The 27,343-nt window shown below is 46.6% G+C and overlaps 1 protein-coding gene across 5 annotated transcripts in view; it reads left to right on the top strand.

Moving 5' to 3' along the window:
• Asap1 (ArfGAP with SH3 domain, ankyrin repeat and PH domain 1) overlaps positions 1-27,343 on the top strand; it is a 324,201-nt gene that overhangs the window by 15,578 nt on the left and 281,280 nt on the right. For 4 of the 5 annotated variants that reach the window (XM_046464612.2, XM_046464614.2, XM_046464613.2 and 1 more), the window contains exon 2: positions 16,163-16,247. In XM_046464612.2, the coding sequence (XP_046320568.1) occupies positions 16,189-16,247 (59 nt within the window). In that variant the 5' untranslated portion in view covers positions 16,163-16,188. Of the gene's footprint in view, positions 1-16,162; positions 16,248-27,343 lie in introns of those variants that run through there. The other variant, XM_058585738.1, reaches the window with a different exon arrangement.

Here is a 27,343-nt window from a genome sequence, read left to right as displayed (position 1 = left end):
AATAGAAATTTCATATGGAGATGAGGATGGTGTCTTAGTTAGAATACAGTGGAAATAGCTGCAGTAACAAATAGTCCCCACACATTTGATGGCTCACACATGAGAGATGTTTCTTTTTTACTCATGTGAAATTCTAAAATGGGCATTTCTAATTCATGGGTGACTGCCAGCGGTCACACTCAGACCTAGGCCTCTTCCATTGTTGGTGATCCTACTCCACCCAGCACTTTGTCACTTTCTACATCCACAGGCAGAGGGAGACAGAGCTGGTGAAGGAACACTCACTTCTCAAAAGTGTGGGCCTTTGAGCCCACCCTCATTCCTGGCTGAAGTCTGACACATGGTCACACCCAGTTGCGAAGGAGTCTGGGAAATGTCACCTGGCTGCATGCCCAGGAAGATGAGGAAACAATTTTGGGGAACAGCTATCAGTCTACTCCCCAGGTAGTGAGTGGGCGTTGAAACCCTGTCACATGTAGCTTGGTTGAGGAATAAGGATGTTTGGTTTGGAGAAGCAAAACTCCTGGCAGATGACATTTGTGACCAGGGCCATAGTTTGTCACGCCTAGAGACATGACACTGTGATTGCATTTATTATGCAATTGGTGTATGCAGAACACTCTAAGTGTGATTGTTGGTAGGAGGGGAGGAAGACGGAGGCAGAAGACCAAACAAACTTGAACTCTCTTTTGCACCAGTTACAGGCCCTATATTTGTGCTCTTGCTGTGCACCAAGAACTATGCTGGTGCTTGAAGCTTAATCCTTACTTATAATTATTCCTATTTCGTAAATCTCAGAGAAGGAATTTTTGGAGGACACACAGCTAAGAGACAGAGCTAAAGTTTGGACTATGGCAATCTGGTGACAGAGTCTTCCTGTTTACCTGCCACACTGCATGTTCTCCATGTGAGCCTGATACCAGTTCTACCAGGTGGATATCACTGTTGCCACCAAGGGAGTCATAACTGGTGTTAAAAGGATTGGATGAAGTGACCTTTTGAGCTCCAGCTAGTGTTCTAAATGCACTCTATAATTTCTCCTATGTTGCTGTCACAGTAATCCTAAACCAACCTAATGAAGTTGGTTTTATTAGCTTTATTTTAAAAGATGTGGAAACTAAGATTCAGAGAAGCTGAGACACTTGTCTGAGGTTGCCCAGAGGGTAGATGGTAAAGTGGCCATGTCGATTAGGAACTTCCAGCTGCGAGGAGTAAGACTGGCTTTCAGGGAACAACGAGGAGGTGCACTGACTCACACCATTGCAGGTCTGCCGGTGTGTGGAGGGGGTCAGTCATTCCAATAGGAAACACATAGCACTCATGACTAGGATAATTCAAGGAGAACTTCATGGGTGGATTTTTTAAAATCTTGAGGTAAAATTGACATAAAGTGAGCCATGTGGAAGTATGTAATTCAGTGGCATGGAGTACATTCACAATGTTTTGCAACTCTCATCTCTTGTAGAGTTCTAAGTTGTTTTCATCACCCCAAGATGGAACCCCGTGTCCAGTAAGCAGCCCCCCTAGTCACTGCACTCCCAGCCCCTGCTAACCACCATTCTGCTTTCTGCCCTATGGATTGACCTATTCTGGGTGTTTCATACATATGTAAGATTTGGGGTCTGGCTTTCACTTAGCATGTTTAAGCACAGTGCTTAACATGGGTGTTCACCCGTGGCGTGGCAGGTATCAGAGCTTCATTCCTTTTATAGCTGAAAAATTCCACTGTGTGCATAGAGCCTACGTTGATCCATTCTCCAGTTGGTGGACATTTGGGTTCTCTCTGCCTACTATCTGCTATGAGCCTTCATTTACAAATATTTATTTGAATACGTGTTTTCTATTCTTTGGGGCATATACCTGGGGGAGAATTGTTGGGTCATCTGATCACTATATTTACTTTCTGATGAACTGCCACACGTTTCTAAAGTAGCTGAACCATTTTACGTTCCCATCAGCGATATGCGAGGCTTCCAAATTTTCCACATCCTTGCTGAGACTTGTTGTTTGCCATTTTCTTGATGGTGGCTGACCTCGTGGGTGTAAAACAGTGTGTCACTCTGGTGGGATTTGCATTTCCCTAGCGACTCATGCCTCCGAGCAGCTTCTCATGTGCTTGTTGGCTCCACAGGGATCTTTGTGAAGGTGTGGGCAGGTGTAGGGAAGCTCCAGGGCTGGAGTATCATCCGGAGTGACACTGCTGGGGGCTCCTGTGTCACACCAGTTTTGAGGGTCAGGGAGGGAATGGTTCTTAGAACCTGGAGACAGCGAGGACTTGGTGGAGGGGCCTGGCTAGACCTGGGACCTGGGTTGGGGACAAGTTTGCACTAACCTCCAGAGAGGCTCTGGGGCAGAAGAGTGGATGCTTATCCTCCCTCCCATCTCCTGTGGGCTCCCTGCTAAAGCCAGAGGGTTGGGGAGCCCTCACCTTGGTCCCTCAGGTCAGTTGGAGTACAGAGTGGGGAGAAGAATGGGGGACAAGTGGAGTGGGATGGGCACAGTAGGATTCAGACTTAGCTTCAGTTCTCGGAGCCCTGGCTCTGTTTGCTTGGGATTCTTTGGGTCTGTCCTGGTTTGGTGGTCTCTCTGGATAGTGAGATTGGTTACAACGTTGGAGCTCTGCATCTTTATCACAACATCCAGAGAAAGAGAGAAACCATCATTTCCGAAACTTCTACCCCATCGAGAAGGAACTTTCCCAGAAACCTCCAGTCTTACACATCATTGCCCTAAAATGGGTCACATTACCCTTCTAAATGAATCAGTGGAGATGATGGGATGGTCTTGTGCACTGCCGGGCACGCAGCTGGAGTGTGCAGGAACTTGTACTTCATGGGAGGTGAGGGGAATCCCAACGAAACTGGGAATGAGGAGGGCTGCTGGTCAGAAAACCCACAGTGCCACCTCCCTGGAGAGGTTCTGCCTTGTGACTCCAGGCCAGGCCTTCTCTTCTCCACCATGCCCCCGGGGTGAGACACTGCAAGCAGGACCCAGGCCTTCTCTGCACTCTTTGCTGATCCTCAGGAAGGCTCCCAGCCTGCATTGTCCTCTGGCCCACCTCGAGGAAGGCATGAACCAAAGCCCCTTCCATAGTAATGGAGAGACTTGGAGACTGAGTTCAACCAGGAGCTTGGCTAAAGGGGCTTTTTTGTAGTTTGTGCAAAAGAAAGAATGGAAAAAAAAAGGAAACTGTTATATTATTCCATTTATATATACGAAATGCCCAGAATGGGTAAATCTAAAAAGGGAGGAAGTTACCCTGTTATTTTGCGAGGGGTGGTAGAGGGTAGAATGGAGAGTGACTGCTGACAGGTATGGAGTTTCTTTTGAGGCGATGAAAGTGTTCTAAAAGTTGCACAACTCTGAATTATATCAAAACCCATTGAAATGTACACTTTAAATGGATGGATTGTCTGGTATATGAATTACATCTCAGCAAAGTTGTTGTAAACCAGAGAAAAAGACTTGTAAGAGTCACTCTGAGCCAGGGACGGTGATGTATGCCTGCAGTCCCACCTATTCAGGGGGCTGAGACCGGGGATCGCTTGAGACCAGGGATGGCTTGAGCCCTGGAGTTTGAGACCTGCTTGGACCATCCAGCAAAATCCCCCTCTCAACACACCCAGACTCAATCTGCTCTCGTTTTCTTGCTTATATTTAAAGTTGAAGTTCATGCTCCTTTATTCCCTAATTAAACATTGTTGTCATAGAGTTCTTTCCTTCCTCCCCTCCCCTTTCCCCTTTCCCCTTTCCTTTCTTCTTTCTTCCTTCTTCCCTCCCTCCCTTGCCCTCTCCCCCTTCCTCCTGTTGCCTGAGTGCTCTGAGAGGTTCCAGGATGGACACACAGTCAGTCAGTCCTGGGGCTTTAACTAGAACCGCCAGCTGAGCCAGGCTCTCCCTCCAAGGAAGTGGCTACCCAGTGTCAGGATGTCACCCTGAAGGCCGTGGCCCCGCTAGGGCAAGCCTGCCTGAAACCGCCTCCCTGGCCCTTGCAGAGCCCACAGGTGGAGAACACTCCTCCCCTGACCACATCCTGTGAGCCCCTAAATCTAGCTAAGCCTGGAATCCGGTCCTTCCCTGCCTGCAGCCCAAGCCCATCCCACCACCACCCCATTCCGCCTTCTTTTCATCTGGTAGGTTTTCTGATCCTGAGAAGCCTGGGTGTGGCTGTCGCAAACTCGGGCCCTCCAGCTTGTCCCGTGCAGCCGACTGCTTTCTTTTTTTCTTTTTTAAATTTTTTATTGTTGGTTGTTCAAAACATTACAAATCAGTCTTCGTGTGGAAGAGGGGACTGCTCTTCCCGCCCACATCTCCCATGTCAGAACGAGCCAAGAAAACTGCTACCACAGAGGAAACAGGCCGACGCTGGAATGTCCCAGCCCAGTACATGATGTCCTTTGTCAGGGTCCCTGGAGGGGCATCTGGAAGCCAGCCAGCCTCCTTTCTGTGGGCCACGGCTGCATGCCTTCTGTTGCACTTCTGCAAGCCTGAGTGTATGGTTGTGCGCACGTGTGTGTGCACAACTGCACATGCATGTGTGTACTGGGAGCTGTGGCCTCTGTTTCGGCCGGGGGTCCCTCTCTCTTAGCTTCCCCCATTTTGACTGTGTACTGACCCGTTTGGGTTGTGGTCCCTAAAGATTTTGTGTGTGATTACAGACAGGGAAGAGGCCCATCAGCTCAGGCTGCCTTAATACCAGAAAGGGAATCTCTGATGCTCTTCGTGTCCTCAGGAAACCTCCTTGCAATTGTGGGATGTGGGTTTTATGATTCTTGTTTCGCTGCTGTGGCACCCAAGGCCCCAGGGAACCAGTGGATGTTCCATTAGATAGATGCCAAGGCAGGTAGCCAAGGCCAAATCTACTCCTTGGGACAATGACACATCTACCTCAGACTAGGTCTTCAGGGTTCTTTGACACATGGAGGGAAGAGGTTGGAGAAGGTGGGGAGACTTGGTTGACTTCTAAGAACTTTGGTTCCAGAAGGCTCTAGAAGGTGGCGGGCCGTAAGGGTAACCCCCACTGGAGATAATTGCCAAGCCAAAGTCTTGTTGGGACCCCTGGCACTGATTTGATGGTGTTGATCTTTTGACACCTGGTGATGGGAACTCTGGTGGGAAATGTAGGTGGCTGGGCAGCCTTGGCACGAGGCTGTTTGTCTAGGCCTTGACTCAATCACTCACTCACTCACTCACTCACTCAATCACTCATTCATTTACCACAGGTTTACTGGGCTAGGCACTGCGCCAGCCGCAGGGCTTCTTGTTCCCCAAAATCTCCCCCAGAGAAGAGGGGTGAGTGTCAGGTGGCTTTGCTTACGACTCTGTCGTGCCTGCCTGAGTGATTTCCAAGGGCCTTCCATTCTGGTGGGCACCCACTGGCAGCCGCTCCTGTGCTGGTGGTGACGCTGAGTAGAACAGGGAGTGACCTTGAAACTGCAGTGCGTCAGCGGCTCACAGGCTCAGCATCCTGCCCAGGTGTTGCTTCCCACTGAACTTGGAGAAAAACAGCAAAGAGACGATATTTAAAACGTGATTAAAAGGAACGCATCTGGGTTCTAGGGGAACTCTAAAATAAGTCTTGTAGAGATTGGCTGATCCTTCCACGTTGACAGGCGGTAACGTTTCTAAGAAACAGAGATGGATTTTCAGAAAGAAGTTTGGGCATTGGAACTGCCCAGTAGTGGTGTCCCGGGTCACAGGGCTTCCTGTCCCACTCTGGGAGGTAGAGTGACAGGGCCAGTTTTAGGTCTCATGAATATTTCCCCATAGTGTAAAGGGCATCCCCAGTTCCCCATTTTTGCTAAATCATTTAGAAGTCTTCCTGCTGATCCCCTGGCTTGTTTTTATCCGATTCAGATAATGTATTCTGGCACCAAGGTATTTGTTGAGCACCTGGTATGCACCAGACCTTCTAAAAGCTACAGAAGTGAACACAACACTTTTCCACCCTTGAAATGGAACATTCTGATTTATTATCATAGAAGAAAGGAAACCTCATTGTTAAATAAGATGATGTACTTTGGCTTGTTCCAGGGAGGCAAAGGTTGCAACATTTTGAGACTTAGAGGCCCAAGGAAATGCCAAGAGAAGCCCGAGTTTCTGTATTTCCAAATAGAAATCACAAGGTCTAGCTCACAGCAGGCCTCTGAGGCTATTTTGATTATGCCAGTTTTACAGATGAGGAAACTGAGGTTCCAAAAGGTTAAGTGGCCTGCCCAAGCCTGGTTGGGGGAGGAGAGGAGTCAGGACTTAAACCCCAGTCCTCAGATGCCAAAGTCCTGTCCTTTTCCTTCTGCTCCACTGCACCCTTCAAGTTCAGGACCCCCCACCACCACCCCAATGCAAATCTGCACATTGGCATGGGCGTAACATGCTCTTCGACAGAAGCACTAACTTAGTCTCTTGAAATAACACACATTTATCTTCTTATGGTTCTGGAAGTATCCTCACTGGGCCTTGGATATAGCAGACATTTGCCCCATGTGAGGTCTCACTGCCTGTCCACTGAGGGCTTCGTCTTCCTGCCCTTTCTATCTGGTCTTCTCCCGTTCATCTTCAAAACCAGATGCTATTGTCCCCTCCCCAGTGAAGCCACCCTGCCCAGTCCTCTGCATTATTCTCTACTTTGTAGCAGCCTCTGTCTTTGCAGATACCACCAATTATTGATTTACCTGTGTCCCTTGCACCAGAGGAAGGTGCCCAACTCACCTTGGCACTTCCTAAGCATCTGTGGAATTGCCTTAGGAATGAATGCCTGTGTGAGTGAATGAACCTGGCAAAACAGAAGCTATTGTCCTATCTGTTTCACATTTTACAGTATAATGACTACTCATTAGATGTTGTTATCTCTGGACTAACAAATAAGGAATTCACTTCCTTTCTTATTAGAAATGCAAATATTTAGGGATCCCAAGCCTGGGATTTCTGAGTCACAGATAAATCAGAGACTGTGTGGGTGAAACCTCATGCAGGGCCAGGTGTGCTTTGAAGGATTCTTTAGGAGACCTGAAGAGAGGATATAGAGTCCTAATCTCTCAGATTTATAGACCTCTGAGGACTGCCTTGGGCTTCCACCAGATGACATTTGAATGTTGCTTAGACATACTTTACTTCTTTGGATTCTGAGATGCCTTTGAGTACAAGATACATTATGGAGATCGTAACAGGGTCAGGAGAGAAAACAGAAGCTGAATTCCATTGATAGGGAGACACGTTCTGTTTTAGACGTGTTAAAATGTGGAAAAACGACCATCACATAACAGAGGAAATGAGGCAGTCACAAAGAGTGTAGTCAAGTTGCCTCGCTGGGTGGTGACTGCTGATTGGACCCACTCCTGGGAGGTCGGAATGAGCGAGGCTGGTGTGATTAGCTTGTCCAAGGTCTTTTTTTAGTTCTAACACTGGAGGAATCACATATGGCGGAGACCTCTCTGCTGAGGGTATCCCTACTTGGAAAGGCTGGTGGAATCTTAAAGAAAGAAGGGGCTTTGTGATTAGACCTCGTTTCCATTTATTAGCTATAAGAACACTAGCAAGATGCTCATCCTTGTCTTCGCCCATCCCCTTCTCTGTGAAATGGAATGATAATCATTGCTGTCTCCAGGGTTGTCAGGAGATTACGGAAGTTATTGCTCATGTAGTGTCTGATATGCATAGTAACTATGATAGCTTGGTTATTTTAAAAAGCTTGTTGCTTACTCTGTTAGGGCTGTTGTGTCCTCGGTTGTAGGGAGTAATGGCTGCACCCGTGGGGGCCTGTGTGGACCAGGAAGCACTCAGCAATGAGGCAGCCTCCAGGGGGACTCAATCCTCCTGTGTCCTCCATCCCAGTGCTCTAGTCCTTGGACAAGTGGAGGCCAGACGCCAAAGTGTTCCTCCTAGAAGGTAGCTCCCAGACCTTGGTCATTGTAACCTCTTTGACAGTGACTGGGGCTGTGCTCAGTGGACACCAACAGGGTGTCCAGCTCCGTGGAACATGGCCATGCCGCTGGCCTTGCCAACAGGCTGGTGAGTGCTGCTGCAGGTGTCCTTGCTAGTTTGGGTTGTCACCATACTAGCCGTTGCTCATCCCACCTAGGCCCTGTGCTTCTCACACGTACACAACCTCCTTTTCCTTTCCCAGCAGGTCTGCATCAAAAGTATCATCATCCCCATCTTGGGGTGGGTTTCCCCAAAGCCAGCCCTGAGGAAAGTCAAGAGCACTGGTAGACTATTTGGGAGGTGATCTGAGGAAAGAGGTAGAGGTGTGAGGAAGCGAGGCAGAGAAGAGAAGGCAGCCAGCGAAGGGTGTCCTGGCCAGCAGAGAGCAGGCTGCCTTCCTCTTGGGGCCTCTCAGTGTGGTTACCGACCACCCTGTGGGAGGGCTGCACCTGGGAGCATTAGTGCCCTTCAACCCTGCCTACCTCTTGGTGTCTGAGAGCAGAGACTGCAGGTGTAGCTGAGAGCCGGACATGCTGGCCTTTAATGACCTGTGCATCTCCAGGCAATATGCACGGGCACCATCTCAGTCTGCTGCCAGAAACATCTTCCAGAGGAGGACACAGTCTCAGAGAAGTGGTCCTCACTGGAGACCACCCAGAAGTCGCAAGGGAGAGCGGGCATGGCAATGTCTCTGCCCACATGCTGTCCTGCTGGCGCTGCCTGCCATTCCCCCCTCCCACACGGTGAACACAGGGAGCAGCCACACTGATGGCCCAGTGTGCACACTGCTGGTGAACAGAACACATGATGGTTTGAAAGGACAGGCTATTAACATGGGGCAGCCCAGCAAAGCTGGGGCACCCCCCGATTTCACTTTGCACGCTCACAGCTTTTCCTGGGGACCCTATGGTGACATAGGCTGAGAGGAGCCTGCCCCTGCTGGTGTAAGGAGTGGATCGTGGGGCTAGTGGGTGAGCCTCACCTGCTGCCTAGCCTGTGGCTCTCACTTATTCTAGGATTCTCTCTCTTCAAGTCCCTGACGCTTTTTCTTTTGCATTCACTTACTTCTCCAAATTCTCAAAATGTGAAATTCAAAATGCTGAGGGTTCACTAAGCACCTGTGGTATGCAGGCTCCTGTGGCACCTGGACTTTGCCGAGTTCTCATCACTTGTGAGTTTATTTGGTTTAAGTCTGATTCCTTAAGCAAAGACTGTCTCTTTGTTAACCATTACATCCTTGACATTTCATTTAATAAATGCTTTTTCCAATAAATAAATGGATGGATGGGTCTGCCTTGGGATGGATGATTCTCATTGTGGAAAGCTTTAGTGAATGAAAAATAGCATGCAATAGGCACTTAAGAAGTGTTCGTGAGCAGGTCCTGTGATGTGTTCACACCCAGGTTATACCACTCAAAGCAGTTCATCCTGCTGTGTCTCTGTGCCTGGCCTCTGTGCACACTAGACTGAGAGCTCTCTGTGGCAGTGACCTGAGATCATGGCTCAGCCTCACCGTCTGGCCCGGTGCCTTCAGGAGTAGGAACAAAGAAAAGTAGTCACCGTCATCATCAGTTTATAATCCAACAAGACATTAGTTCTGGTCTTTGCAGCATGGGTCCTTTGCAAGGATCTCTTCTTTGGAGAGGGGAGACCCAAATTGTCTCTGAGTGTGACCATTTTAAACAATCAGGGAGGCTGTGGGGCCAGGCCAGGCTGAGGACCAGCAGCTCCAGCACTGTTAGGGACAGTGCCTCAGCCCTTCTTGCCTTTCTTGGGGTGGGCTACTATAGGGTCTTCTCAGTATCCCTCTGTACATTAGTGTTCTGGGCAATCCTGGGCACTAGACTCAGCCTCAGTGGCCCATCCCAAACACTAGCATGGTGGTGGGGCAGAGGGATTAGGAGAAATAGCCAGCATCCACAGTCACCTGGCCAAAGGTCACAATGCCTAACAGGCTGCATGGGTCAGAAAGCAGGGTTTATTGCTTGCTAGTAGACAAGGAAAGTTAAGGACCAAGTAACTGGTACAAAATCACAGTGACCAACAGAGATAGCCCAGTATTTACCATGCAAGTGTGGCCACAGGAGAGGAGGTTTGGCTCACCTATCCAGAATAATCAGAGAACAATACCAAATGGGGTGCATCAATCAGAATCCATACTGCTTTGCTGAGCATAGCAGGTAAAGGCCTCAGCTTTGAAATCAAACTGCCCCAAATCTGCATATTGAGTCTGTCACCACCAACCAGCCATGTGACTTAAGAAATGTTACATAATTGTCTGAGCCTCAGTTTCCTTGACTGTAACAATCAGACAATCATAGTTCTAGGTTTTGAGGATTGAAAAAGAACATGATTATGGCTAGGAGGGGTGGTTATACAAAGAAATAGAACACACACATTTCTGGTTGTGTGTGTGTGTGTGTGCATGCGCGCATGTGTATCAGTTCTATAATATATAGGATATATTCTTCATTTATATATGAAGAGAAAGGTGAAAGGAGAGTAGAAGCTTTTTTTTTATAGGAATTGACTCATTCCTATAATAATTAAAAATGATGAGAGAGACTGAGAGGTCCCATGATTTGTCATCTGCAAGCTGGAGAACAAGACCAGCTAGTGAGGTGGTTCATTCTGAGTCTGAAGGCCTAAGAACCGGGGGAACCAATGGCATCATTCCCAGTCAGCCTCTGAAGGGCCAAGAACCAGGAGCACCAGTGTCTAAAGGCAGGAGAAGATGGATGTCCCAGCTCAAGCAGAGCAGATTCACCCTTCCTCTGTCCTTCTATTCAGGCCCTGAGACAGACTGGATGATGCTCACTCACATTGTAGAGGCAGTCTTCTTTAATCAATCTTCCAGAAACACCTTCCAAGAAAACCCCAGAAACAACATATTATAGGCTGCATGGGCACCCCGTAGCCCAGTCAGGCTGACACATAAAACTAACCATCACAGGACTCAATAAGGGGTACTTTTGTATTAGTCCCACAGGAGTTCAGAAATAGATAGATTGTTGGGTTAGGAAAATTGGAGAAAGTTTCTTGGAAGGGGTGGAATTTCAGTGGATCAGAGTTAGGTGGGCAGGATAGAGTAAAAGGAAAATGCGTAAAAGTGTTTGGGGTGTTTTCTTCAGGCCTCTGCTTTTCTAAGCACAGCATCCACAGAACAGGAAAGAACCACACTGGTAAATAGGAAAAGTGTTTGACATTCTCTGGAAGGAAAAGGTTGTCTAAGCTGTAACCAGCTGCAGACAGATGACTCACAGGTTCATGGCATCCTCTATAAGAGGATACAGTTCCCAACATCCATGAGCCTTGGTGAATAAAACTCAACACCTAGTCAGGATTGGCAGGAAAGGAGGGTTTATGTGCCAAAATATTTATGCCCCTATTCCTGCCTGGCACCAGTAATGGCTGTCCTGATGGATGACCTGTAGGTCACAGAATCGAATCACAGAGGGAAAGCAGAAACATGGGTAGTAACAAAAGTGACCCTCAGGCAACTGATTCTAATTCATACCAAAAGGTAGTTGCTTTAAACCTATCCCGGGGCAGCAGGCAATGAGAGGTCATGGTGAGGAGCCCGTCACTCACTTCTTTGATAGTATTTATTGAGCACCTATTCCCAATCCAACAATGCCCTGCCCATGCCTTTGAGCATTACCAGCGCCTGTTCACTGAGCTTCCTGCATCTCTGAGACCATCCCCTGGCTGTGATTGGCTGGTGAGGGATGGAAGTTGGTGGGTCAGTGTCCCACTTCCTTTCCCATTTAGGTGTGTTCTCCTCTGTCTTTCAGAAGGTGCCAGGTGTGAGGGAGCCCAAGTGGTACCCTGTGTTTGTCTCTGAGCTTCGCCTTGTAGCATGGTTGTGAGGATTAAATGAGGCAGTGGTATCTCCACTGCTGCTTGTCACCACATATCCATCAGTGCCTGGGAACCAAGCTTTGTGCTCAGGCTTCTGCCACATTATCTTGTTAATTCTCATAGTGACTGTACTGAGGTAGGTACCTTAATGATCCCAGTTTTAAGGTGAGAGCACTGAAGTGTTTCAATAGCTCACCGGAAAGTCGTGACCTTTGTGAAGTCCTGCCGTGAGAATTCAGGATAGCAAAGGAAGTACCGTCTTCACTGTTACCGCCATCACCACTATCTAGTTGGTGCCCCATGTTTATTTATTTATTTAAAAAAGGAATTAATGAATGTTAACTTTTTTGAGCTTGTGAACTTTCTGTTGTTCTTGGCTCTGTCTTCAGACAGCAAACGGCCCCAGGCATGTGGTAGGTACAACTTAAGAGTTGGTTGAATTTACTTAAGAATTTTTTTCACTTACTAGTAATCTCCTGGTTCTAAGAGGCTCATGTTGATCAAGATGTGTTATTGGTCTCATGGTTACAAAAGCCAGTCTTAGAAATGAAAAGGCTTCAAACCCCCAAGCAGTATTTATCTTCAGGTGTTATGATCGTGAATGATTTTCATTTTTTTTTCAATAACAGTTTTTCTGATGTTTTTGGATTACTTTCACAACAGGAAAGAAAGAATCCCAGTTTAGAAAAAAAGCTCAGTCTTCAATCAGGTGCTCACCGTGGAGGCCTGTGGGAGAGACCCTGGCACAGGGTGCCATCTGGCTGGCGTGGGCTGAATCAGGCAGCAGGGTGTAAGTGGCTTTGGAGTCACATCTCACACAGCTCTTTCACACCGCATCTCTCTGGAGGGTCACAGCAATGTTGCGATGTAGGCTGGGCTTGTGGCCTCATTTCACAAATGAGGGGCCTGGAAGCCAAAGAGGGTCACCTGTGAAGGTGAGGTATTGACACTTATTTGAGTTCAGGCCCAGTGATAGTATTTATTGACACCTACTCTGGATACCAACACTGCCATGCTCAGCAGCCTGTCTCTCTCACACACACACACACACACACACACACACCCTAAAACAAACCATTAAAGGAGTGGGACAGAGGTGGAGGCGGCCCTGTGGACCAGGGATTCCCACAGCAGCACCTGTAGGACCTTCTTTTGGAGAGGAAGCCTGGTTTGGAGTTTATGAGTCAGATGACCTGCGTCAGAATGTCAGTCTGCCACACACTGTCTTGGCCATTTTATTTCATATTTCTGAGCTTTGGTTTCTTCTCTATAAAGCTGGCCCATTATCTGTCTTGCAGGACTTTTGTGAGGGTCAGCTTGGCACCAAGTGGGTGGACATTCTGCAAGACTCGCTGTATGGCTTGCCGGCATAGCTGTGCTGGCTGGTACACAGCTCTCACTTCTTCTGACCTCTGTTCCTACTCACTGGTGTTCATAAATGAATATTCCTGTGAGTATCGGTCAGTACTAAAAGCCTCAGCATCGCAGTGGCTTGCTTGACTGCAGATATTTATTTCATGGTCACAGATCTGTGGGGTCGTTGTGGGTTAGTATGGCTGCCTCTTGCTGGTTCGGAGGTGCTCCATGTCTCCAATCTGGGGTCCAGACTAAAAGGTAGCAAGTGATAGGTGCAAAGGAGACGTGGGCAGACTTGGGGACCCACACACCATTGTCTCTTCCATGTACATTCCATTGGCCAAGGTGAGTCAGTGGTCCAGTTCAGAATGCAGTGGGGTAGGGAAGTAAAGGACACCCGTCCCAGTGGGAAAACCAGACATCACATAACAAAGGACAGGAATGTGTAACTCAGGTTTGTGTTGGGACAGATCTGGCTGGAGGGATCTGGCCTGCCACACTGTCTCAGAGGTCCAATGGGGTGAAGCAAGCCGAGAGGTGGGCTGGGAGAGGCGTTGACCGTCCATGTAAGTGACAGCTCTTACCTGTCAGTGATGTGTGCTTAGTATAGTGAGGATCCAAGATCTTTGTTCTAGGAGGATTCTGTAAAAACAGTACCACCCTCTACTTACACACTGGGCTGTACCGCACTGTGGCTTTGTCGCCAGTTGTGAAGTCAGGAAATGGACATCCTCCAATGTTGTTCCTCTTCTCCAAGATGGTTTGACTCTCCTGAATCCAACACATCTCCATATGGAATTTAGGATAAGCTTGTCCATCCCCCACCTAATGAAATGGTTCAGGTTCAAGAAGATTCAGTCAATTACCATGAACATCTAGGGTTGAGGGAAGAGTGTTGATTATATATCCAATAAATGTATTAATGTCCTTTTGCCAAGTATTGTGTGGTCGGTGCTGGGGATACACCCGTGAGCCAACAAAACAAATAGTCTTTGTACTCAAATAGCTGATCATCAAGCCAGATCAATAAATATTAATCAGTCTTCATGTTAAAGTCTCTGACTTACCATGAATTTAAAATGCTGAAAAAATGTACCCATATAACTGTTCTGTTTTTATTAAATAAATTACATGAGATATTTAACATTTTTTTTTATAAAATAGACTTTGGGTTAGGTGATTTTGTCCAACTGTGGGTTAATGTGAGTGTTCTGAATTTGTGTAAACTAGGCAGGTTAACCCGTGATGTTCAGCATTAGGTGTATTCAAAATGCATTTGACTTAGGATATTTTATCTTAATTGCATTTATTGGGAAATAATCCCATTGAAGTCAAGGAGCATCTGTAACATTAAAATCTAAGGAAAATGCCATAATCTGATCTGGAAGGGCAGAGACAGTTTCTCTGAGGATATCACATTTAAGAAAGTGCAGGTGTTAGCTAGATGAAGAGGCAAAGAGGGTGGGAGAGGAAGCCCTCGAGGCAGAGGGAACAGCGTGGGCGAGGGACCTGTGACACTGGAAGACCTGCAGCATGTTCCAGGATCTAAAAAAAATGTCCTGTGGCTGCAGCCTGAGCCTGGTGGTCAAAATGAGAACAGAAGGGGCACAAAAGTCCAAGCATGAGAAATGATTTACATTTTTATCCTAAAGCACCGAGAAGCCAATGGAGGATGTTCAGCATGGGGAGGAGAGATGGGAAGTGACACCATCGGATTTATGTTTTAAACATTTCATTCTGCATATCAATCAGTTGTAAGATGTGGGTCTTAATTGGATATGGGTTTTGAAAAACAAATGCCATTTTTTGACATTTATGAAACTAGTAGGAATGTGAATATTGTGTGAAAAATTGATGATATCAAGGAATCATCTAATCATCTTTTTTTTTGTGTGTGTGTGTGTGGTAATGGTATTGCAGTTGGCTTTTTATGGAAGACCTTATCTTAGAGATGCACACTGTGAAATTGATGTCTGAAATGATGCCCAGAATTTCCTTCAGAATTACAATGGGCCAGGGGAAAGGCTGAGGTGTGGTCAGGGTAGGATTGACTAGGGGCTGCTGAAGGTCAAGGTGCTGTCGTGATGGCTGACGGTGATTGGGGCCAGGTGGTGGGATTTTGTGGTGCTCTTTTCTGTTTTTGTGTTAGTACAAACTTTTCATGAGAGACCTGGTTGAGGGGGAGCAATGGCTGAGGGAGATCAGGTGGGAGGCAATTGCAGTGGCCCAGGTAAGAATGACGGTGGCTTGGTCCAGGGCTGTGGGTGGAGAAGGAGAGAGAGAGCTTGAGAGATCTTTAGGAAGCGAAGCAGAGAGGTGACTTGGATCCGATACAGGGATGCGGGAGAAGGTGGACCAAGAGCTTCTGGCCTCAAATGGAGATTCTATTTTGAGCACAGGATCTTGGACCCAAGCAGGTCCCTGGGCTCCTGATTTCTCATTGCCACCTCTCTTTCCCCTTCATTCCTCAACTACTGAAGCTGTTCGCTTATGTAACAGCTTTTATCCCAGACTTCCTGCACTCTGTGCACTCAGCAATTAATTAAGCTTTGGTGTGCCTGCATTAATTACAGTCCTCTCCCGGGTTCAGAGGGGCTGTCCTGAGCCACACACGTTCTCCCGAATCTACTTCCTTCCTGGGGCTGGTTCTCTTTGCCACGGGGGGAGCCCGTCTGCCTTCCCGTGGGCACACCGCTGCAGGTGTCTGTCTGTGGCATATGCCAGCACACTTTAATTTCATGTTAGGAGTCTAGGTCTAGAGAAGTTAATGACTTGTAAATTGCTCTCCAACGTAGAGCTTGAAATAGAATCCAGGAAGGATCCCTGAGCACTTCCTTGCACAGAGACAGCTATGGAGCTACCAGCCCCAAAGTTCTCCCTCCTGCGCCCGGACAGCCACCCAATGTGCAAGGACGTTCCTAGCAAGGGCACTGGCTCCAAGTGAAATCAAGGGCGGGCCTGAGACAGTGTCTTCTGCACAGGCCTCTGGATGACCCTTGTTACCTTTTCTTCCTGCCCCCTCCAGGTGATTTCTGATGTGACGGCTGAGACATGAGATCTTCAGCCTCCAGGCTCTCCAGTTTTTCGTCGAGAGATTCACTATGGAATCGGTGAGTGCTCTCCAGCCCATCCCACCCAGGAAACCCAGCCTGGGACACGCAGAGGGAGTCCTTTTGGGGGTTGAAATGCAGAACTGAAACACTGGGATCTGACAGGAGATCCCTGGTGGGTAGGGCTGTGGGCTTCTCAGTGTTTTCTGTCATGTCAGTGTTGCCTCCTTTATTTGGAAGGAAAGGCGGGGCTGGGCAGAAAGGGTCAGGAAGGGCAACAGTCTGCCAAGCTCTCTGTGCCATCCCTTCCTGGGAAACATTGTTTCATTCAGTTGCAGGATTCCTGCCACGTTAGAATTGCTACATTCATTTCCCAGATAAAGAACCGGCTCCGTGGGACTTAGAGTGGATTGTCCCTGATCCCAGGTCCCCTGCCTTTCTATCTGCCCACTTGCCTCCACTTTGCAACTAGGAACACTGAGGCCTGGTGTAGGTGCAGGCCTCGGAGAGGGAGGACTCTGACCTCAGTGGATGGAGGTCTGTGTCAGAGGTAGTAAGACAGCAGGCTGGACAGGAAGAGCTGTGGGCAGAGAACACTTGTAAACTCAGCCACCCCAAATGGTCAGGGTGACGTGACAAGGGCTTGGCTTGTTTGTGGCTGGTGTTTCCAAGAAGTCATCATGGAATGAGGAAAGAGCCGGCTCAGTGTCTTCTGTTTCCTTATCTATAAAAAGGAGGTAATAATTGTGTCTTAGATTTTTTTGTGTGTGCAGGTTAGAGAAAAAAGTACATAGTAAAGAATCTTACATAAAACAGGCACATAGAGCACTGGAATTAGTTCAGTTTTTAAGATAAAAATAGTTTTTAAGGATGATTAGACAAGCAAGAGTATCCTGAATGGGTGGGAGAGGTAAGAGGCTGGAGGTAGGCAGTTAAGACTGAGGCTTTTGAGGTGACATAGCCATGAGGTGACACAGTCACAAGGTGACAAGGACCTGCTCTGGCTTTCCAGGAAAAAAAGAGGCTTTTCCTGCTTATTTTCATAGTTGGTCTATTCCAGGATTACGCAAAATCATGTTTTGTCCATTTTGTTTGTTAAGTCAAAAGCTGAACACCAAATGGCATTAATTTTGCATGTTGGATTTTTAGGTGACATTAATTATGCTGTAATTGCAAGAATTGAGGGCATTACTGGAATTAGGTTTTGCTGTGAAAAATGTGAAATATAAATGAAAATTGTCTTTAAAAATATAGAAAGTATATTGTCTCTTGTCTAAAAGTTCAGACATAAATGGTGTAGAGCTACTATAGAAATCTGTGAGACACCCAGGCTTTTTCTCTCTTGTTTCTCTGCCCCGTGGTTCTCTATTTCCAAGACAACCTCATGGTCCCATTCTAGCTGCTTTTGCTCCAGACGTCGTATCTGCCAGCAAAAGGAAAGAACAAGAAGAAAGGTAGTCCTCCTTTAAGGATGCTTCCTGGATATTACACCTGCTGTTTCTTCTTATATTCTGTTGGCCAGAATTTAGTCCTGTGGCTTTGCTTAGATGAAAAGAAGGCGTGGGAAATATAATGTTTATTCTGCGAGACTGTATGCTTACTGAATTGAGTGTTTTTATCATAGAAGATGAAAACCGATAACAGAGGACAGATCTTTGTGTGGCCTTGCTAAGAGTTACTGAAAGTTCACTACTGAGAGGACAACCTCTAGGGCCAGACTGCTGGAGTCCTGAGTCCTGGATCCGTGGCTCCACAGTCAGGTCACCTTGGAGAAGTTCCTTGACTTCTGGGTGCCTCTGCGTTTTCACCTTTAAAAATTCTGCGGTGTACAACTCTGTAAGTTCTTCTGAACTCTAGATGAATTTAGCAAAAGCACTCAGGAACGGTGCCTAGCCTATAGTAAATGCCACATAGGGGCAGCTATTACCCCTGCTTCTGTGACCTGCTCCCCTACTCCTGCTGTTCCCGTTACTATTGTCACCACTTCCCCTGTTACCGCTGCTTCTGTTACTCCAGCTGCGGCTGTTAGTGCTGCAGCTGCTACCCGCCCCCAAACCCCATTTGAAGATCAGCATCAGGAGAGGACCCTTGCGTGGGTATAGACACAGTGACTGGAAGGGACACGAGGTGAGTGTCTGGGTTCTGCTGATATTCCGTTTCTGACCTGGGTGCTGGTTTCTTGGGTGTCAACATTCCTTGAATGTTGTACTTGAGATGTGGACAATTTTAGTGTATTTATCTCGTACTTCATGACAACCGGCTGTGTGGCTGGTAATCGGTGGAGCATGGGTGAAGCCTTCACCTGCCCAATTCTGAAGCCCGTGCTGTCATTTCTATCGATTGGCTGATTCGTTCATTCATCTAACATACATTAATCAATTGCATATTACTTAGGTGCCAGGAACTGGGCCAGGTCACGTGGGATACAGGTGTGTATGCAAGTAGCCCTTTGAGGGGCTTTCTGTCTGCAGTAAAAGAGGTGAATACCAAACAGATTGACAGCCACCAGGTTAGTTCCGTGGGGGACACACTGGAGTCACGGTGGGGCACATACACTAACCCAGCCCTGCAGTCCCAGGTCTGCAGAAGTCACAGAGATGCCCCTCCCCTCTGGCTCCTTTGATGGGGGAAAAGTTTCCCAATAGTGGACAAGCTGACCAATGAGGGTTACATCACGACAGTTTTCTGTGCCCCCTTCCGGCACTGAGAAGGGTCAGCTGTCCTTTACTTGTGTGTCACTATCGCAGGTGTGAACCTACCTGGCATTCCATGGAGCAGGCCAGGGTGGGGCTTTGGCCATTCCTCAGTGGAAAAGAAAGGGAACCACAGCACTGGAGACTTCCCACGTTGGTCAGCACGAGTGCAGGCCCTCTTGCTGAAGATGACCTGCGACTGAATGAACAGTGGGATCACAACCCCTCACAATGCTGTCGCCTGCCCTGGGATAATCCAAGTCCGGGGGAGTAAGGGAATAGAGCTATTTCTTTTTTTCACCCTCAAACCCAGAAAAGGTAAGTCTGTAAAGAATGGAAGTGGAGTTGAATTCCTAGCCCACGGTGGAAATGTTGGCCTTATTCTTGGAGTTTCTCTTCATATGCACAAATCCCTGTAGACCCTCCCAAGCCAAGCCCAAGGGAAGCTCCTCTGTGCCTGCCCCACCTCCCCTTGCCTTTCCAAATGTCAAGGCAGACGCCCTGTCATTACCATGCCGCCGGCTGTCAGCCCAAATTGAATTTCCCTGAGCCCAGCTGATGTCCCTGTTTGGCCGCAGGGCAGGGGTCAGGAATGCATGCGGCACATGGACAGGAAACGTGTCCCTGGAGCTGAACACAGAAGGCTGACCTCTCAACTCTGCATTTCTAGCATAGTTGGAAGGGTAAGGAAGCGTTAGGGTTTCTGGATGTAAAAGAAAAAGATAATGCATTTTAGAAAAACAGCATTCAAGTGCCACAGCGAGAGCCTTTCAATGTAATTGAAGCTGTGTCAAATTCAACTGGACGTGGCCCAGCTTTGGCCAGTCCTCAGTTGGATATGTTCAGGAAGGAACTCCTCCTAAACCGAGAGTGGGGAAACTGACCCTGGCCTTGTCTCTCTCTCCCCTTCTTCCCTTCCCTCCTTCAGGAAGTGTCAATCAGCTACTATGTGCCAGTCTTGAGTGTAACCTGGGCATGAAGGAGTCTTGCTGCAAAGCCTCCTCAAACTTATCATCCACTCATTTTTATTTTATTTTATCTTAGTTCATTTACTTACTTTATTTATTTATTTTGGTACCAGGGACTGATCCCAGGGTGCTTACCCACTGAGACACATCCCCAGACCCTTTTATGTTTTATTTTGAGACAGAGTTGCTCAGGGCCTTGCTAAGTTGCTTAGGCTGGCTTTGAACTTGCAGTCCTCCTGCCTCAGCCTCCTGAGCTTCTGGGATTATAGTCATGTGCCCCAGCACCCAGCCCATTCATTTTTAGAAAACTACACTCACTCTACAGATGTCTGTGGAGCACCTCACTTGCTCAAGTGTCTTAGACATAAAAGACATGTTTCCTCCTCTTGCTGGTTTTTGTTTTGTTTTGCTTCTGTGGTGCTGGTGAGGGAACCCAGGGAGGGCCCCATGCCTGCTAAGCAGAGGGCTCTTCCACTGAGCTGCACCTGCAGCCCGTCCTCTTAATTAGTTTATACTTGATTTTTCTGAACTTGCTCACACAGCAGACACTTTCCGAGACCTACTGTGTGCCAGAGACTGCATCAGCTGCTGAGATCCAAGGTGTGCAAAACAGCTCCCTCTGTGATGGCACCAAAGGCCTGGACAATATTGTGAGTTCCCCAGGGCTACTGTCACAAGTGCCACACACTTGGTGGTTCAGAACAGCAGAGTTCACTGTCTCATTCTCTTGAAGGCATGAAGTTTGCAATCAACGTGTCAGCAGAGCTCTGGTGTCTCTGAAACAGTAGAGGACACCCCTCCTCGCCACTTCCTAGCCTCTTGCATTTACCAGCAATCAGCATATTCTTGGCTGACGACCACATCACCCCAGTCTCAGTCCGTTGTCACATGGTGTTCTCTCATCTCCTTTCCTATAAGGCCATGAATCGTGCTAGATTAAGGGACTGCCCTGCACTCTATTACCCCATCTATTTTGGGGGGATGTTACTGAGGTTGAACCTACAGGTGCCTTACCACTGAGCTACATCCCAGCCCTTTTTTAAAATTTTAAGACAGGGTCTTGCTAAGTTGCCCAGATGGCCTTACACTTGTGATCCTCTTGCCTCAGCCTCCTGATTATAGGCAGGCGCAAGTCCATGTAACCTTATCTTAATTCGTATCTTATCTTGTACAAAGACCCTATTTTCAAAAAAAGGTCACACTCATGGGTACAGGGACTAGGACTTTCACGTTTTGTGGGGCAGCACAGTTAATTACAGGCATGTACCGTCACATGGTGGGTCACCTGCACCTTCTTTCCACTTACCTCAGCCCAAGGTAAATGCCTGGAGGGCAGCCACTCCCCCTTACTCTGAGTGCTTCAGGTTCCCTGCTGGGGAAGTGAGACAGCTGTTTCTCATGTGCTTTGGCTGGGAGATACTTGTGTGGTCCTAGTAATGGGGAGAGCTCCTTCTTCCTCCTCTCTTTAGTCTATTTCTTAGGCTGGTGGGTGAGGGAGTCCTGGGGCAGGGGGAGCTGGTCTGGTGGTTAGGACAGTCCTGGCTGTGGTGCTTGCTGGCTGGGGGAGCCTGGGTACACTTCTGTATCTCTGCTCTGGGCATTTCCTCTATACTTACTCTTAGGGGTCTTGTGAAGACCAGGTGGGATCAAATTCAGTGTTTGGAAGAGCACTTGTCCTGCAGTCAATGTTAGGTGCCCCATGGGGGAGTGTGCTGGACATACCAGGCCTCCCTGGGAGAGGGGCCTGCCCGCCTGGTCAGTATCATTCACTCGCAGGACACTGCCCCATAGCTTTCTTAGGGACAGTCTTTCAGAAATAAAGAAAACACCCTCTCATAGAGATGCCCTTCACAGCACTATCTATAATGGCAAACAGTTGCAATAAAACTTGTCCTGCAGAGAGCAGTTAATGAACAACGGGTAGACATCATGCAGATTAGGCTAAAACAACGGAAACCAATGCATCCATTAAAAAGAAGATGATGGCATGTTTTTAAGGTTACGAGCATGCTCATGATATAACTGCCACGCAAAAAAAAAGAGCTTTCTGTTTGAGGAAGTCACTTGATTTTTCTGTGCCTCAACTTCCTCATCTGTAAAACGGAGACAATGACAGTACCTTTCTTACCTAGAGAGTTGCTTTGAGAATTAAGTGGGAGAGCACCTGCATAGTACCTGGCAGGTGTCAGGTGCCCACCAAACGCTACTTATCGTTATTTATCATTTGGTCTAAATCATGCGTGCAAAATCCATAGGGAAGATTGGGATAAGTGACATTGATGAACACAATCACCTTTTCCCCATTCACTGACTTATTCAAAGGAGCTTCCTTCTGCCTGGCTGCATGCACTGGGCAGCCTCTCAAAGCCAGATGAGAAGATGGAACAAGCAGCCCCATGAAGCAGAATGTAGGTGCTGTGGACTGGGGGGCTCCCGCCTCAGGCTCCCCTGCATAACTCTGTAAAAAAAAAGATCCCCACGACTCCACTCCCAGACATGGAAGCAGAAGCCCCAGGCCAAGTCCTTTCCAGGGGGTCCTTGTGGTCAGCTACGTGGAGGACCACTCACTGGTGAGGACTTGAAGAGGCAGCGCAATCCAAAACTCAGGAGACCAGAGGGGCCCTCTGTGCCAGGATCTTCGCAGAAACCCCTTCCAAAGAGATGAGATGGCAATCAGACTTGTGAGAGTGCCTCCATGTCTCACAGCAGCTTTGCCTTCCCCTGCCCCAGCGCCTACCCACAGTGCAACAGGGTAGATTCAGAATAAAGTTTTCCCAAAGCCATTTTCTCAAGTGCAGGAGGCCTGATATATTTCCACTGGCTAGTACTTGTGAGTGCTTATTTTTAAAAAAAATTTATTTAAAAATTTTTAATTGTGAAATGCACATAACATAAAAATTATCATCTTAGCTATTTTTAAGTACAGGTCTGTAGTCTTAAGTAAATTTTCATTATTATGAAACCATCACTAACTGAAACTCTGGGTCTGTTTGTAGCTCAGTGGTAGATGCTTGTTTTACAGGTGAGAGGCCCGAGTTCCATCCCTAGCACTGCACATATACCAACAAACAAATCCATGCAAATCAATAAGTAATTAATAAATAAAAACCAGAAACCCGTAGAAGAACCCCTTGAAACTGTCCATTAAACACTGACTCCTGTTTCCTTCCCCCTCCAGCCCTGGATGATCACCATTATACTTCCTACCTCAAAAATTGGCTATTCTAGCTACCTCATATCAGTGGAATCACACAGTTTTTGTTCTTCTGTGACCAGTTTCACTTAGAATTCTGCCTTCAGGTTGATCCAGGTTGTAGCATTGTCAGAATTTTCCTTGCAAGACTGAATGATATTCCATGGAATGTTTCTGTACCGCATTTTGTTTGTCCATTAATTCATTCATGGACACTTGTGTTGCCCTCACCTATTGTCAGTAATACTGCTATTCACATGGGTATATATAAACGTTCATTTTCGTCCTGCTTTGAATTCCTTTGGGTTATACACTCCAATATAGAGCTGCTGGATCATATGATAATCCTATGTATTTAATTTTAAAGAAAGCATTCTATCGTTTTTTTGTAGCAGCTACACCAATTTTCTTACCCACTAATAATAGGCAAGGATTCCTATGTTTCCACATTTTCACCAATATTTATTGTTTTCTGCTGATGTGATAGTACCATTAGCCAATTGATTCCTAAACATTTATTTAAGCCCCACACATGCAGAATAACAGACATAAACAATTGTTGCCTGGATTCTGCTTTCCAGGCACTTAGAGTGTATTATGGGAAATAGATAGGCAAACAGGTAACCTCAGCCCAGTGGGCTAAGTATGATAATGTAGCCTTAGGAGTGTATTATGCCTTAATTACAGATAAAAGTGGTAGGAAATGTTGACTGCATTTTATGTCTTGGTGTGAAACATATGAGACACATCATTTAAGCAAACTTATAGCTTAGAACCCTGGAATGTTCGGGCCGGAAGGGGCTTTCCAGTACTTCCCAATATAATTTTCTGTGATGGTGGAAATATTCTTTGTTTATGGTGTCCACTGGCCACATCTGGCTTTTGAGCACTTAAACTGTGCCTCATGAAACAGAAACACTGAATTTTTAAATTTTATTTTAATGCATTTACATTTATATTGAAATGAGCCATATGTAGTGGCTACTGTGTTGTACAGTTTATTCTCTTTTTTTCCTCAGACTTGAATCTGCAGCCGAGCCACCTGGGAAACTGGTTGGAAATCAGATTCCCAGGCCCCGCCTCCAGTGTTTCCAGGACCTTAAGTTTGTGGTGGGGTGGGGCGGGAAGGTGATCACCACAGGTGATTCCAATGCAGACGCAGTTGGGGAAATGCCAAGTCTTGTGGCTTTCAAACTTTTGTATCTGCGGAATATTTTCTTCAAATGGAAGCTTAGAGGAAAGCTCAGGGTATAGAACAGAGGAAGGGACAGCTGTTCTACTATAGGCTGGGCTGGAAGCCAGAGCTCCACACCCTGCTCCTGACCTGTGGTTTCTAGTAGCACAGTTCATTCAGTCTTGATCTACCACAACATCACAGTCTTAAATCCTGTGAAATGCAAAATAAGATTTGGTTTTTCTAAGAAATACAGTCACGTGCTGCATAATGATGTTTTGGTCGATGATGGAGTGCAAATACAACAGTGTTCCCATAAGAGCTGAAAAATTCCTGTTGTGTCATAGCCCAGGGCATTACTCATATGCTTGTGGTGATGCTGGTGTAAATAGACCTATTGTGCTGTCAGTCATATAGAACGATGGCACATATAATGATGTCTAGTGCATAATATTTAATGGTGATACTGGATTAGGTATTATATTTTTATTGTTATTTTCGAATGTCCTCTTCTTCATAAGAAAAAGAATTTACTGAAAAACAGTATGACTGTTATACCTGCAGTAGCCTCCTCTGTCTTGTGTTTACTGCATCTCTTGATTGCATCAAGAGGCCACACCCCCAGTGATTATTGACCTATACCATTTAGGTTTGTGTAAGTTCATTCTATGATGTTTGCACAACAGTGAAATCGTATAATGACACATTTCTCAGAACTATCCCCATCGTTAAGTAAAGCATGACTGTCTAAGCATGCCAGCACCAATTCAAAAGCAACAATTACCTGTGGAAATGCAAGTTGAAGCAGAAGCACAATTAGTGGCATTACTCAGCCATTTTTTTCTCTTGCATTGGATGTTAACCAGCCATCTCGGCATCACATGACGGAACCACAGGGTAGTAATTAAGAGCACAGGTCGTCTGACCTGGATGTGAATGCAGCCTCCACCCAAGAACTTATTGCATGGTCCTAGGCAAGTTTTCTCATCTGTGAAGTGAGTATAAAATGGGTATAGATTCCCACCTGGGACAATACATGTGAAATCCAGCTCTTGGTACTTAGCATTAATTATTATAACAGCAACAGAAAAAATAATGATAGCTAACACTGATCTTTTAACATAAGCCAGGAACACTCTTTCTTCTAAGCACTTGCTATTTATTAAGTCATTTGATCCATACTGCACCTGAGTAGATAGAATCGTTATTTCCTTGGTGAAGACAAGCTGAGGCTGATGGAGGTTTGGGAAATTGTTCAGGATTGCTGTAAATGGCAGACATGGAACTGAGTTGCAGACGGTTTGGCCCCAGAGCTTATGGTTTTTTTTGTGGTTTTTTTTTTGACTCATTGTGTTGTTATCCCAAGCTTTAAGGAGAACTTTTTAGGGTACGTGCCTCACTATCCCTTCCCTGGCTAAATAGCCCTAGGTTTAAATCTCATAGCTTCAGATTTAATCTACAAGTCAGCTCAGCTTCCAGGCATTTGACTCAACTACCCACTCCCTCTAAAATTGCTGTTTTCCTTGGGCTTTAGAGGCCAGGCCCATCTGGATTTCTTCTTGGGACTCTGCCTTCTTTCATAGTCTCTCAGTGGGGCACATCTTGCTCCAACCAGCCCTAAAATGTGTTTGAAGATTTCTGTATGCTGATAACTTACAAATTATGTCTCCAACTGAAATTGTCCTCCAAGTTCACATCTTGATGATCTCAAATGACAAATTGGTGTATACATTTGGAAGTCTAGCAGGCCCTTCCAACTTAATAAAGGTTGAACATCCCTAATCCAAAAATCTAGAATTCGAAATGCTTCAAAATCAGAAATTCTTTGAGCACCAACATGATACCACAAGGCAGATTCCATTCCACACAATGAAACTTGGTCTTATGTATAAAATTATTAAAAATACCCTGTGAAATTAACTTCTGGCTATGTGTATAAGGTGTCTATAAGACATAATGAATTCCATGTTATGACTTGAGTGCCATCTTTAAGATATCTCATTATGTATATGCAAATGTTCCAAATCTGAGAATATCTGGAACCCAAAACCTTCTGGTCCAAAGCATGTCAGATAAGGAATACTCAGCCTGCATGTCCAACATGGGTTGTTCCTCCATTCCCTCCCCCGCATGACATGGGGCTGTTTCCTTGTTTAAATCTGTCACTGGCCCCCCATCTCCTGCTCATTGTCTGTTGCATGAAATTCAGATTTCTCCCATTGTCTGAGAAAGCCCTGCCTGATCCCACCTCTGCCTGCCTCTGTGCCCCCACCTTTGTTTGCCTCACCCTGTCTTCTAGAAGGGACACTGCCCTCCTCTCTGTTCCTTACTGGGCAAGCCCTGTCAAATACCAAGGCTTTGCTTCATGTTTGTGTTAGTCAGCTTTATGTTGCTGTGACCGAAATACCTGACAAGAACAACTTCCTAGAGGAGGAGAAGTTTATTTTTTCTTATGGTTTCAGAGGTGCATTTCTTCTTGGGCTGACTCCTTTGCTCTAGGCTCAAGGTGAGGCAGAACATCATGGTGGAAGGGCATGGTGGAGGGAAGCTGCTCCATTCATGGCAGCCAGGAAGCAGAGAGAGAGAAAGAGGGGAAGGGGACACAGGGAAGATGACGCCTTCTAGAATGCCCCCAGTGACCCCCTTATCCAGCCACACCCCACTTGCCTACAATTACTACCCAGTTAGTCCATTCAAATCAGGATGGACTAATTACGTCATAGCTCTCATAATCATTAGATTTGCTTACTGATTTACAATCATTTACTTCTGAAGATTCCTACATCAACACAGGAGCTTTGGGGGACCCTTCACATCCAAATCATACCATTCTGCCCCTGAGTCCCAAAAGCTATGTCCATCTCACAATGCAAAATGCATTTAGTTCATCTCCAAGACTTTTCATATTCCTAACAGTGCCAGCCAGCATTGCCCAAAAGTTCAACTCCAAGTTCTCATCTGGAGTTGATGAGACAAACTCTTAACTGTGACCTCTGTAAAGTTACATATAACCAATATGCAGTGGCACAGAGTAAACATTCCCATTCCAAAAGAGAGAAGGGCTGGGAACCAAACATAGCCTGAACCCAGCAGGACAAACATTTTCTTTAGTTTCACCTCCAACATCT

The sequence above is a fragment of the Marmota monax genome, unplaced genomic scaffold (assembly GCF_021218885.2).
Source record: "Marmota monax isolate L192 unplaced genomic scaffold, Marmota_monax_Labrador192_F-V1.1 WCK01_AAM20220418_F8-fsc00003, whole genome shotgun sequence".
Classification (NCBI taxonomy): domain Eukaryota; kingdom Metazoa; phylum Chordata; class Mammalia; order Rodentia; family Sciuridae; genus Marmota; species Marmota monax.
The sequence above is the reverse complement of the archived record's forward strand: the minus strand, read 5'-3'. Positions and strand labels throughout refer to the sequence as shown.